The sequence below is a fragment of the Nansenia antarctica genome, assembly GCF_963989245.1.
Source record: "Nansenia antarctica genome assembly, chromosome: 6".
NCBI classification, from domain to species: domain Eukaryota; kingdom Metazoa; phylum Chordata; class Actinopteri; order Argentiniformes; family Microstomatidae; genus Nansenia; species Nansenia antarctica.
Window position 1 is genome coordinate 37,015,550 of NC_137676.1, and position 12,958 is coordinate 37,028,507.

The 12,958-nt window shown below is 49.1% G+C and overlaps 1 protein-coding gene across 1 annotated transcript in view; it reads right to left on the reverse strand.

Annotated features, from left to right (window-relative positions):
• ada (adenosine deaminase) overlaps positions 1 to 447 on the reverse strand; it is a 13,093-nt gene extending 12,646 nt beyond the window's left edge. Inside the window, exon 1 of the mRNA XM_080533846.1 lies at positions 348 to 447. Coding sequence (XP_080389972.1) covers positions 348 to 392 — 45 coding nt within the window. The 5' untranslated portion in view covers positions 393 to 447. The remainder of the gene's footprint in view (positions 1 to 347) is intronic.
• Between the last annotated feature and the right edge of the window lie 12,511 nt (positions 448 to 12,958).

Here is a 12,958-nt window from a genome sequence, read left to right on the forward strand (position 1 = left end):
TTCATTCATTCATTCATTCATTCATTAACAGTTATGTTTGTATCAGTCTCCTTTAGGCGCACATTTCTCGAGATTTTGCGCTGCAAGTACAGCCTCTCTATTACGCACCGACAGCACTAAAGAACTGCTATAGTATTCTACCAGGGAAGCGAACAGCCACGTGCTTCCTTGATTTCGCAATATAAAAAGGAAAGCACCTTGCTTATTGTAGAAAGTATCTTTAATATAATAAAGTATGTTATAGCTGAGAAGGACGCGATGCATATAGGCCTACTGCCTACGCTAAATAATTAACGAAGTTTCGCTTTGATCTGATACATCATCATCATATAAAAAATATAACCTACCTTTGGTTTGTTAAATACCACTTGTTCAACGCAATGTTCTGCCATAGTGCTGGCGCTGTGACTGCCGGTGACTCTGTAGTAGAGAATACAGTGGCGCGACTTCAAGGCTCGAATCCCCAAGCCTATCAGAGTCACCATTATATAAATGCCGAGCGGGACACGCCTTGATCCAACCCACAGCGAATATTGAGTTTACCCTGCACCGCCTACGAGTAACAATTACGGATACATATCCATATCCAAGTATGTTTCTAAGATGTAACCTGTAGCTTGACTAGTTCTGGTGAACAGGATTAGGCTGCTGTCGGCTTTGTTGCCATATGCTGAGAGGTTTACCAATGATCTAATTAAGTTCTGTCCAGGGCAATACTGTATACATCTGGTTACGTAACAAGTCATATAGGCTATAGGTCTTATAATGACATTAATTGAATTTCAATGTTAAATCAAATCAATCAAACTAGGACTGTGATTCCGTCTTTTGGTGCAAAGAGTAGCTTGTATTCAGTATGTTGATGATGAGGAAATAGTAGGCCTAAACCTCAGGTATAGTGTTTTGTTTCACATCCATGACTTATGTGTCAGGTTTACATTCCTCTGTTTTCAGATGGTTGCACTACTCAAAGTGTTCACCATGATCTTCCTAATAATGCTGGTGTAGTGACTACATTATGGGTTCATGTTCTCCTCTTACTGTTGGTTGTGTAGTGGGAGGGAACCAGTTCTGGCACTAGGGGCAGAGGGGAGGATTATTAACGTTGCAACTTCCTGTTTAGACACAAGAGTTTTGGTGATCGATTTCCTGGTCCTGTACGGAGAGTACAAGTTGTTATTTTGATTAAACCGTTATCATTACGTTGCCTACGTCTTTCCTTTTTCCTCCGGCACTACACTGGTGACCCCGACGTGGATTTTTGTTAACGTAATTGTGTACAAAAACCAGCGAGCGAACATTACAATCCTGCAAAATGTCCGGGCGAGGAAGACGTTCAAACCAGCGGCAGCCATCACCATCCCCTGTCAGGGTAACGCGTGGTGCGCACACTCCCACTCTCAAGCTACCACAGTTCTGGGACTCAACGCCTGCTGCATGGTTTGCTATTGTAGAGGCACATTTTAACAAAAGTGACATCGATGACGACGACGACCGGTACAACCATGCTGTGGCAATGTTGGGCAGCTCCACCGCAGCTCGAGTGGTAGGTTTTTTGTCTGCTCCCCCGACGACGAACAAATATGAGCGCCTCAAGGCCCTGCTTCTAGAGACATTTGAACTGTCCACTGCGGAGAGGGTGCGTCGCCTATTTGCCATGTCGGACTTGGGTGACGAGAGGCCTTCTGCGCGCATGGAGAGGATGCTAAACCTGCTCGGTACAGAAGACCCCATGATCCTCTTCACAGAGCTGTTCATGCGCACATTGCCAGCTCAAGTTAGGATGGCGCTGGCCAACACCGCCATCATGGAGCCCCGCGCCCTGGCCAGGGAGGCGGACCGGTTCGTCTTGGCCATGCCTCAACGGTCCCCCGACCTGCTCGCTCCCGCGGCCGCCCCGCCACCCGACCGTCGCAGGAGAGCGAAGGATGACGCCAGACCTTCTGGCCAGCAGGGTAACGCTGCGGGCCATTGTTTCTACCACGCCACTTTTGGCGCCAAGGCCAAACGGTGCCGCTCACCCTGCACCTTCGGACCGACGGGAAACGGCGGGGCCGGCACTCAGTAGTGGCCCTGAGCGCTGGCGTCACCAACAGGCTGCTCTTCATACAAGACACCGCCTCTGGTCGCAGTTTCCTTTGTGACACAGGTGCCCAGTGGAGCATCATTCCGGCAGAGAGATCGGATGTGGCGAAGGAGGAGCGTGGTCCGCAGTTGGCAGGCGCGGACGGCACACCTATCTGCTCTTATGGCACTAGGGCGGTGGACGTGTGCTTCGGAGGGCAATGCTTTTCGTGGGATTTTGTCATAGCGGCTGTCACATTTCCCCTCCTTGGTGCGGATTTTCTGTGCGCCCACAACCTGTTGGTGGACGTGGGGAACAGGCGCCTGGTCAACTCACAGACTTTCGCTTCCTTCGCCTGTACGCAGGGGGAGGCGGTCTACAGCGGGTGGTCCAATACGCTCGCCGAAAGTGACCAGTACCTTCGGCTGCTCGCCGAATTCCCCGACCTTACCAAGCCCACCTTCTCCGCGCCCACGGTGAAACACGGAGTGGAGCACCACATCGAGACCGAGGGGCCTCCCCTCCACGCCAGGGCCAGGCGCCTCAACCCGGAGAAGCTGGCCATCGCCAGGGCGGAGTTTGCGCATATGGAGCAGGTGGGCATCGTTCGGCGCTCGAGCAGCCCCTGGGCGTCTCCCCTGCACATCGTCCCTAAGTCAGACGGCGGGTGGCGCCCATGTGGGGACTACCGCCGCCTCAACGACGCGTCCAAGCCTGACCGCTACCCGGTCCCACATGTCCAGGACTTTTCAGCGAACCTGGCAGGCAAACGCTTCTTCTCCAAAGTGGACCTGGTACGGGGGTACCATCAGGTGCCGGTGCACCCCGAGGACGTCCCTAAGACGGCCGTAATCACGCCATTTGGACTCTTCGAGTTTCTGCGGATGCCGTTCGGCCTGAAGAACGCGGCGCAGACCTTCCAACGCCTCATGCACTCGGTGCTCCGGGACCTACCATTCCTCTTCGTCTACTTGGATGACATCCTCGTCGCAAGCACCACGGAGGAGGAGCACCTGTCCCACCTCCGGGCCCTTTTCACACGGCTCAGCCAACATGGGCTGATTGTCAATCCGGCGAAGTGTGAGTTCGGACGGAACACCATCGACTTTCTCGGGCACCGGGTCTCCGCAGAGGGGGTGACCCCCCTCCCCTCGAAGGTGGAAGCTGTCGCTGCTTTCCCGCGCCCCAGCACAATCAGCGAGCTCAAGGGGTTCATCGGGATGGTAACCTTCTACTATCGCTTCCTCCACCACATCGCTCACATCCTGCGGCCTCTGTACGATGCCCAGAAGGGCAAGACTCTGAAGCAGCCGGTGGACTGGACGGCGGAGCGTGTCAAAGCCTTTCAGGACACCAAGGCGGCCCTGGCCCGCGCTGCCATGTTGGCCCACCCCTCGCCCTCGGCACCCACTGCTCTCACCACGGACGCCTCTGACTTTGCTGTGGGAGCGGTGTACGAACAGTGGGTTGGGGACGCCTGGCAGCCTCTTGCATTCTTCAGCCGCCAGCTGTCTCCCAGAGAGCAAAGGTACAGCACATTCGACAGGGAGCTCCTCGGGCTGTGGCTTGCTGTCAGACACTTCCGTTTTTTACTGGAGGGCCGCGAGTTTACGGCCTACGTGGACCACAAGCCACTCACGCACGCCATGTCCAAGGTGGCGGAGCCGTGGTCCGACCGCCAACAGCGCCAGCTCGCCTACATATCCGAGTTCACCACAGACATCCAGCACGTTGCTGGGAAGTCCAACCAGGTCGCGGATTGTCTCTCCAGGGCGGTGGTTGGTGCGGTCCAACTGGGTTTGGACTACGCGCGCATGGCTGCAGACCAGGCCGCCGACCCCGCCGTCCAGGCTCTCAAGTTGTCGGACACAGGACTGCGCCTAGAAGAGGTGGTTTTCGGTGACGCAGGGGCCACGCTCCTGTGCGACGTCTCCATGGGTCGGCCACGACCGGTGGTCCCCGCCAACTGGAGGCGCCCCGCCTTCGAGGCGATACACGGCTTGTCTCACCCTGGTAGGAAACCGTCCTCACGGCTGGTGTCAGAGAAATTCGTCTGGCATGGGCTCAAGAGGGATGTGAGGGCCTGGGTAGACACGTGCATCGCCTGCCAGCGCGCCAAGGTGCATCGACACGTCAAGGCCCCCCTGGAGCAGTTCTCTGTGCCTGAGCGGAGGTTCGATCATGTAAACGTGGACCTGGTAGGGCCGCTGCCCCCTCGCACGGATACACCTATCTCTTTACCATGGTGGACGGGACGACTCGCTGGCCGGAGGCAGTTCCGCTCTCCTCAACGACAGCCCCCGACCTGGCCCGGGCGTTCATCGCGGTGTGGGTCTCCCGCTACGGCACCCCTGCTGATCTCTCCTCTGACCGTGGCTCACAGTTTACTTCAGAGCTGTGGGCAGCGGTGGCGGAGAATCTGGGGGTCAAGCTCCACCGCACAACCGCCTATCACCCGCAGGCGAACGGGCTCTGTGAGCGTTTCCATCGATCCATGAAGGCCGCCCTTCGAGCCAGCCTCACGGACAGCAACTGGCTTGACAAGCTGCCGTGGGTCATGCTGGGGCTCAGGACAGCGCCTAAGGAGGACCTCCAGTCGTCGTCCGCTGAGCTGGTGTTTGGACAGCCGCTGCGGGTCCCCGGTGACTTCATTCCCAAGTCAACGGAGCCCTGGTCCGCCGCCGCTCAGCGCGCCTCCCTGCTGGACAGCGCCAGGACCTTCGTCCCGGTCCCGACTACGCAGCATGGTGTCCCTACTTCGAGGGTGCCCCCGGAGCTGCACTCAGCGAGGTTCGTTTTCATTCGTCATGATGGCCACAGGACTCCACTACGTCCTCCTTATGACGGGCCTTTCCGTGTCATCGAGGCCGGAGCCAAGAACTTCATGGTTGACATGGGGGGTAGGCCTGAGTGTGTGTCCGTTGATCGCCTCAAACCGGCCCACTTGGACCTTGAACTGCCCCTGGACTTGGCCCTGCCACCGCGCAGAGGCCGGCCTCCAGTCCTACCTCCCCTGCAGCGCCCTGGCCATTCCCCCCTCCGACCCCGACAACCCCCCGCAGCTCGCGAGCCCCCGGTCGTCACTGCCCCCCGTCCTTCCCTGCAGGAGGACGTGATGGGCGATGTCACACCTCCTCCCGCACCTCCTGACTTTACCTACGATCGTAGGGGCCGGGCCATACGCCCTCCTCGCCGTGAGGATTTCCAATATTGAGGTGAACACTGGGGGGGCTGGTGTAGTGACTACATTATGGGTTCATGTTCTCCTCTTACTGTTGGTTGTGTAGTGGGAGGGAACCAGTTCTGGCACTAGGGGCAGGGGGGAGGATTATTAACGTTGCAACTTCCTGTTTAGACACAAGAGTTTTGGTGATCGATTTCCTGGTCCTGTACGGAGAGTACAAGTTGTTATTTTGATTAAACCGTTATCATTACGTTGCCTACGTCTTTCCTTTTTCCTCCGGCACTACACTTTAACGGTTTAACCGGACTGACTAACTGACTCAGTGAAACTCAGATGATCTGAAACTGCATTGCTTCCTCCGCCCTCTTCCTCTTCCTCTTCCTCTTCCTCTTCCTCTTTCTATCTATCTTTTGCTGATATGAAGATACTGTCACTAGCAAACATACCAACACTCTTATAGGAGAACCCTTTGAAGAACCGTTTTTGGTGCCATGCAGAACCGTTTCCACAGAGATGGTTCTACAGCACTAAAATGGTTCTTCAAAGAGTTCTACTACAGGGACAGCTAAAGAAGCCGTTTGGGTTCTAGGTGGAACCTATGGTTAAACCTTTTGAAGATTTACATAAATATGGTTATTATGTCATGTCATGTTGTTACTTGTTATTGTGTAATATAACCACAGCCATTTCTGGACCTTTCATCTTTAATGCTTTTGCTGATTCATAAACACATTTTGTGGAATTAACCCATGAAAGATAAATGACCCCTGTGAGATCTGTCTACATCTTCTGCAACATCAAAGCTGTTATCTGCCCAAGCTGTTAACTCTACTGGCAGTATGCACACTTGCCATTTCTGTTAAATGAAATAGGTACAACTTATTGGGTATGGCTGTTTTTGTTGGCAAATTGACATAATTTTGGCATATATCTTTGCAAACTTGATAGAGATTAAAGACTAATGTGCGTGAAGGGTAACCTTCGTACTAACATAGTGTCATGGTTCTCTATAGCAGTACACTCTTAGAAAAAAGAGCTAGAACCCAAAAGGTTTCTTCAGCTGTCTGTGTGGACTGACTGGACTGACTGGTCTGGATTTATTCCAAAGAGCTTTACAATGGTCTCTCATTCACCCATTCACACACACACATTCACACACCAATGGCGGCAAGCTACCATGCAAGGTGCAGACTCGCTCATTAGGAGCAATTTTGGGGTTCAGTGTCTTGCCCAAGGACACCTCGACATGTGGCCAGCCGGGGTTCAAACCGTTGATCTGCCGATCTTACGATTATTAGACGCCAGCTCTACCTCCTGTGCCACAGCCGGCCCGGTTTCTGTGGGAGAACACTTTGAATAACTGTTTGGTTCCAATGTCTATGTAGAACTCTTCTGGGTTCCATGTAGAACTGTCTGCCTTTCCACACACTTGGAACCCAAAAGGGTTCTACATGGAACCCAAAACAGTTCTTCAAAGGGTTCTTCTCCCATAGAGACACCAAAAGAACACTGGTTGGTTTCTTGGTAGAACCTTTTGTTCTTAGAGTGTAAGCCTGATAGGATTTAGCACCACCCTGTGGCCATCAGACTTGATGCTGTGGCTTAGATAGATAGACTTTATTTGTCATTGTTACAGTACAGGTACCAAACAACGAAATTTTGGGAGGGGAGGCTCCCCTGGTGTTTAAGAAAGGAAAAAGAAACACATTTTGGAAAAAGCATAGATGCATAAAATCACAAGAAGGTAAGGAGCTGGTTTACATCAATAGAGGCTATGTACACAATCCACTGTACTATACTGCACAGATAGTCAACTAGGGTTGTCATATTTCACAAGAAAGTATTTTTTCACATTTTTTTAAAGTGTCACAGTTTGCAGGCTTGAAAATGTACATGTTTGTGCCTCAGCACTAGCTGCCATACAATCCGTCCGGACTTGTCCTGGGCCCAGAACTTAGGCCTTTTCTGTGTTCAGGGCCTTGACGGCCCTGTGGTAGAAGCTGTCCTTCAGTCTGTTTGTCTTAGCGGCCGGGGTCCTGTACCTCCTGTTCGAGGGCAGCTTGACAAAGTGTTCGTGCCCAGGGTGGGTCGGGTCCTTGGAGATCTTGGAGGCCCTCCTGAGACAGCGTGTTTTGAGAGAGGGGAGGGTGAGGGTGGCGCCGGTGATCCCCTGTGCTGTTCTCACGACTCTCTGTAGATCGCTTCTCTCCGCTGCCGTGCAGCTGTGGTACCAGTTGGAGATGCCGAAGGTGAGGATGCTCTCCACTGCGCCGTGGTAGAAGGCCACCAGCATCTCCTGCTTGCTGTGTTGTTTCTTGAGGCATCTCAGGGTGTATAGCCGCTGTTGTGCCCTCTTGATGGTGCCTTTAGTGTTGTCCTTCCAGGCCAGGTCATCCCGCATGATGTGTCCCAGGAAACGGAGGTTTGAGACCATCTCCACGCTCTCTCCGTCGATGAGCAGGGGCAGGATCTCGGACTTTTTCCTCCTGAAGTCTACGATGAATTCCTGGGTCTTTGACTTGTTTAGCAGCAGGTTGTTTACCTTGCACAGCTTGCTCAATTGCTCTACCTCATCCCTGTACGCCGCCTCGTCCCCCCCCGAGATACATCCCACCACGGTGGTGTCGTCTGCAAACTTTACGATGTAGTTGCTGGGGTGGATGGGGGTGAAGTCGTGGGTGTAGAGGTTGTAGAGGATGGGGCTTAGCACGCAGCCCTGGGGTGACCCAGTGCTGAGGCTGAGGGCTGTGGAGGTGTGGGGGCCCACCCGCACCCTCTGGGGGCGGTCGGTCAGGAAGTCCTTGATCCACGCACATATAGAGTGTGATAGACCCAGGTCTAGTAGTTTGGTCACTAGCCTGTCTGAAAGGATGGTGTTAAAGGCGGAGCTGAAGTCCACGAAGAGCAGTCTCGCGTAGCTGTTTCCCCTCTCCAGGTGGGATAGAGTGGCGTGGAGAGTCGGCGCTATGGCGTCCTCTGTGGACCTGTGGGCTCTGTAGGCGAACTGGCTTGGGACTGAATGAATGAATGGTCTTTATTGTCATTGCTATAGTACAGGTACCAAACAACGAAATTTGGGAGGGGTGGCTCCCCTGGTGCTAGGAAAGAAAAAAAAAAAAATGCAGCTCAAAGTGCTTTACAACAGGAATAAGAACATAAAGTGAATATAAAAACATATACAAGCATAGAATTAATATAAAAGCAGGGGAAAACAGTCAAAAGAAAAGGTAAAGGCTGTCTGTAATAGAGTTTCAATATGCATGTTTTAGGGATCAATTATACTTACTAGTATGCTAGTATGCTACATTATATGAATACAGTTTTAGTGTGCTTTATCTTGCCCATGTCGCCTACACAAACTACCTTACTACTTGCTTACTCATGCAGTTCACCTTTCTCTGAATGGAGAGCAGGTGTTCATCACTTTATTGGGTTCAATGTTCTGTAATTCTTATCTATGCACATTTAGAGGGAGGACTCAGTAGGCTATGCTATCTGCTCATTACTGTGATATTAATACATTTTACCTACCTATTTTTTTTATTCTAATCAATACTGTACAGGAATTATTGTCAAACCTATGTACTGTATATTACATATCTACAGTACTCTCTTCCTTCACTATGAATCAAAGTGTTGAACAGTTGAAGTCACATTTTTTTGTTCTACCCAAAACACTCATGTTTGTGTTCACATTTATATTGAGGCGGGTCATCAGGTGACAGTGGCTGTGTAGAGTAGAGAATTACCAGTAGGTACACACTGGATGTCTGCTTGATTGATACCATGATGTTGAGCATTGTGGTATAGTCAGAGCCGTTCAGAAACAACTTGAAAGAAAATCTTTGAAATCACCAGATTTGCTAGGTATTGATCAATTCACCATTTCTAGTGCTTGCCTATAGATTTCTTTCCTGAGACGTCCATATTTTCACAGCACATGCTTCATTTCCTTAGTGTCCTACCCACTTGTCCACTGAAGAAACCTGCTACAGTGCTTTAGGCTGTGTATTCAAAAAGTCAACTGTGACTAAAAATGTTATTGAGATTACTGTCACACAGCATTCTGAACTATTCCGTGGATAACCACTAGAGGTCCTCTGAACCACAGCAATAAAGTTTCAGAAAGACATTCGGAATCAAGAGACGTTAGAAACTAAACCTGCGTCGGTGTACACCCCCTTTGGTAGCCTTTGTATATATCACTTAACTATCAATATAAAAACCCAGTCTAAGTGTAGATTGAGAATGAGGTTGTAATTGAAAGATGAGAGAGATTTCAGGGAAAGTTGTGATTCTGAAAGCATTGCTTTCCCACTTAACCACTAGGGTCCTCAAAACCCCTCAGCACTTACAATGTGAGGGCCCACAGGCCCCTTGTTCACATTTATATTGAGGCGGGTCATCATGTGACAGTGGCTGTGTAGAGTAGAGAAAAGTACAGTACACACTGGATGTCTTCTTGATACCAGGGCCCCCAGGCCCCCCAAGCCCCTTGGTGTTTAAAGTGTGAGCTGACCACTAGGGCCCCTAGGCCCCTGGGGTTTAAAGCATAATCTGACCACAAGGGACCCCGGCCCCACAGCGCTTACAATCTGAGGCCCCTCTGTGCTTAAAGGGTGAGTCTACCACTGGGGCCCCCAGGCCCCTGGGTGCTTACTAGGGATGTACCCGAATACAAACACAGCATCGTTGGAATTTAAGATTATTCCCTTCAACTGAAGGATATTTTTCTATATATTTTTTTACTGTAAATAGTTTCTTTCCAATGCAAAACAGAATCTTTCTATTTCTAATTGTTTAGATTTCTGATTGTTCAATGCTCAGTTAAAGGGGAGGGTGGGGGGTGGGGTGGTGGCAGTGGAGTTAAGACAGTTCATAAAACTTAGTTTAGTTAAAAATAAAAATAAAGAGAGAGAGAGAGAGAGAGAGAGACAGAGAGAGAGAGAGAGAGAGAGAGACAGAGAGAGAGAGAGAGAGAGAGAGAGACAGAGAGAGAGAGAGAGAGAGAGAGAGAGAGAGACAGAGAGAGAGAGAGAGAGATATGAACCGTACAGTATGAGGATGTAGAAATATATTTCATAATTAATTATATGCCAATATAATGTTGTATTATAATTCATTTAACAATTTAACGTGCATGCTTAAAACGAAAGCGTCTCGGAGAGGTATAGGTTGGCACGCTATTGTGACGAGAAACAATACTCACCAACAAGTCCTGCATAACAGGACATTTTGAATGGCAGTTTGCCATATCAAGGCAAGCCGTTCTTTATTTGACTTACCATAACTTAGCTATGCTTTTATTTTAGCTAGCTGCCCGTTTTCCCTAGCTGCTCATATGATTCAGCTTTTTAAAAAAAATATTAGCTAGTTGCCATTTTTGCCAGCTAGCAACCTACTTACCAACTACTAACTACCAACTTACAACCAAATTAGCTGCACTAAAAAGCCAGCTAGTTAACTAGCTATCTGCATAAATCTCCGCTGTCTAACTAGTTAGGTGGCACACAACTTAACTAGTTAGATGGCATTTGTTTGTGAGTTGTCTGTGTGAAAGGGGTATGACAGAAAAGGGTAGCTAGCTACAGTAGGTTGAATAAATGTTAAAACAGCATGCCATAGTCATGATGCTTAAATCAAAGCTAATAGTTAGCAAACTATTAGTGCTTATTAGTTCAAAACTACTATTAGTTCAAAACATGGGTTGCTGTGGCCGTGGGAATAAAAACCTCATTGAGAGTTTATTAGCTAGAGGTTTTGCAAAACATTCAAATATATGCCAAAAGCTATATTTGTTCATACATTAACTCTATATAAGACTAACTATCTTGTGAATTTCAAGCAACATAGTTTTCTCTGTGTCAGGAATTAAGACATCTCTTGGTAGGAAAAGCCACAGCAACATAGTTCTGAAATATGGAACACAAACATTGGAATAGTGGTGCCAAAAACTAAAGCCAAAAAGAAAAGGAGGCAAGAGAGCCATTTTTGCTTCAAAGTGTTCCACTCATTGCCAACTTGTTTCAAAAACCCTCTGGTAGTAATAATGATGACAGCAGCACTATTGTCAGCTGTGAGGAAGGAACTATCACTAGTTCAGTTTGCAATAATGTTGTTACTCCCCCAGAGCTATCCTTTGAACGTGAACCTTCAGCCGCTAATGGTATACAATTATCATCATTTCCACCTCAGGAGCAGTTGGGCCATTCACACGAATCAAATCAGCAACCAAGCCATTCTTGGTGCTTTAATTAAAGGTCACTGACTCTGCATTATGGCAAAGCACTTCCAGTGACATAGTTAAGTCAGCGCTTATTGAAATAGGAGCAGTCTCCTTCCAAAACTGCTGTGAAAAATACCCAGCTTCAGTCTGACATTGAGCGCTTGGTGGAAAGACTAGTAGTTTCAACAATGAACTTCTGAACTATCTATTGCCAAATGAGCAGACGGTTTCTAGACAGTGGCTACTGAACCCTCAACAGGTTGTGTGTACTGTTTTGCATAAAAACTGTTCTCCAGAAAGCTTGTTAGTATTGCTTTAGTCAGGGGTTTAGTGACTGGAAAGAATTGGGGAACACGAAAAGAGTGCAGAATACAGATCATGCACGCTTGCCTTGCACTAGCAGACAAAGGGCAGTGCTATAGATGCAGATCTCATGCTGCAACTTGATGGGGAACATAAATACTGGAGAGACATTTTGAAAATAGTTAGTTTGGGTCAACCCATAACTGTAATTTCCTTGGCATACTAGAATTGCTATCACAATTTGAATCATTCTTAGATGAACATATTAAAGTGTGGCGGAAAAGGAAGAGGCACTCTCCTAAATTTTGTCATCAACAATATGTGAGGAACTCATTGAGCTAATGAGTCAGAAAGCTTGCCAAACAATAGCAGATGAGATTCGGGATGCCAAATATGTTGACTCCACCTCAGACCTGTCACATGTGGACCAATTGACGTTATTCTGATTTGTTAACAGCAGCAGGAATGTGGTGGAACAATTTCTGGGCTTTGAGCCAATTGTGAACCACACTGGTAAAAGTTTAGCAGAATGTGACCTTGATGGTGAAGGGCTTTGGGTTGGACCTCTCAAACTGTAGAGTTCAGTCTGTGCAAGCAACATGTCAGGAAAATACAATGGGCTACAGGCCCACCTGAAACAAAAAGAACCACTGATTCACATTCATTAAGTGCATTCATTAAGTGTGCTTGCAATAGCAAGCAGCACTTATTAGTATTGTACATAATATATATTTCTTTCTTTCTTTCTTTATTATTATAGCAAAATTTGCCCCGGCTACTCGTCCCACAGTTTTGGCACTAGGTAGACATGAGAGGTGTCAAACGCGCGGCTCGTCCCAACTCGCGTTGCTATACGGTTTACCCACAATGCCCTGTTTTGCGCAGAAACCCGAAACCCACAACTTGGCCCCTGGGTGAGCTAGGTAGACATGAGAGGTGTCAAAACGTGCGGCTCATTCCCACTTGCGTTGCTGTTGTCCAGTGGAATGTTATGGAATACGCTTTACCCACAATTCCACATTTTGCGGAGAAACCCGAAACCCAAAACTTGGCCTCTGGGTGAGCTAGAGGAGGGGAGTTAGCTGACTAGTGATAACTAGTTAGCTAGCGCTAGTTAGCTAGTGCTAGTTAGCTTGGTCCCTGGGTGAGCTAGAGAAACGCGGTCTTCGCCGGGGGATGC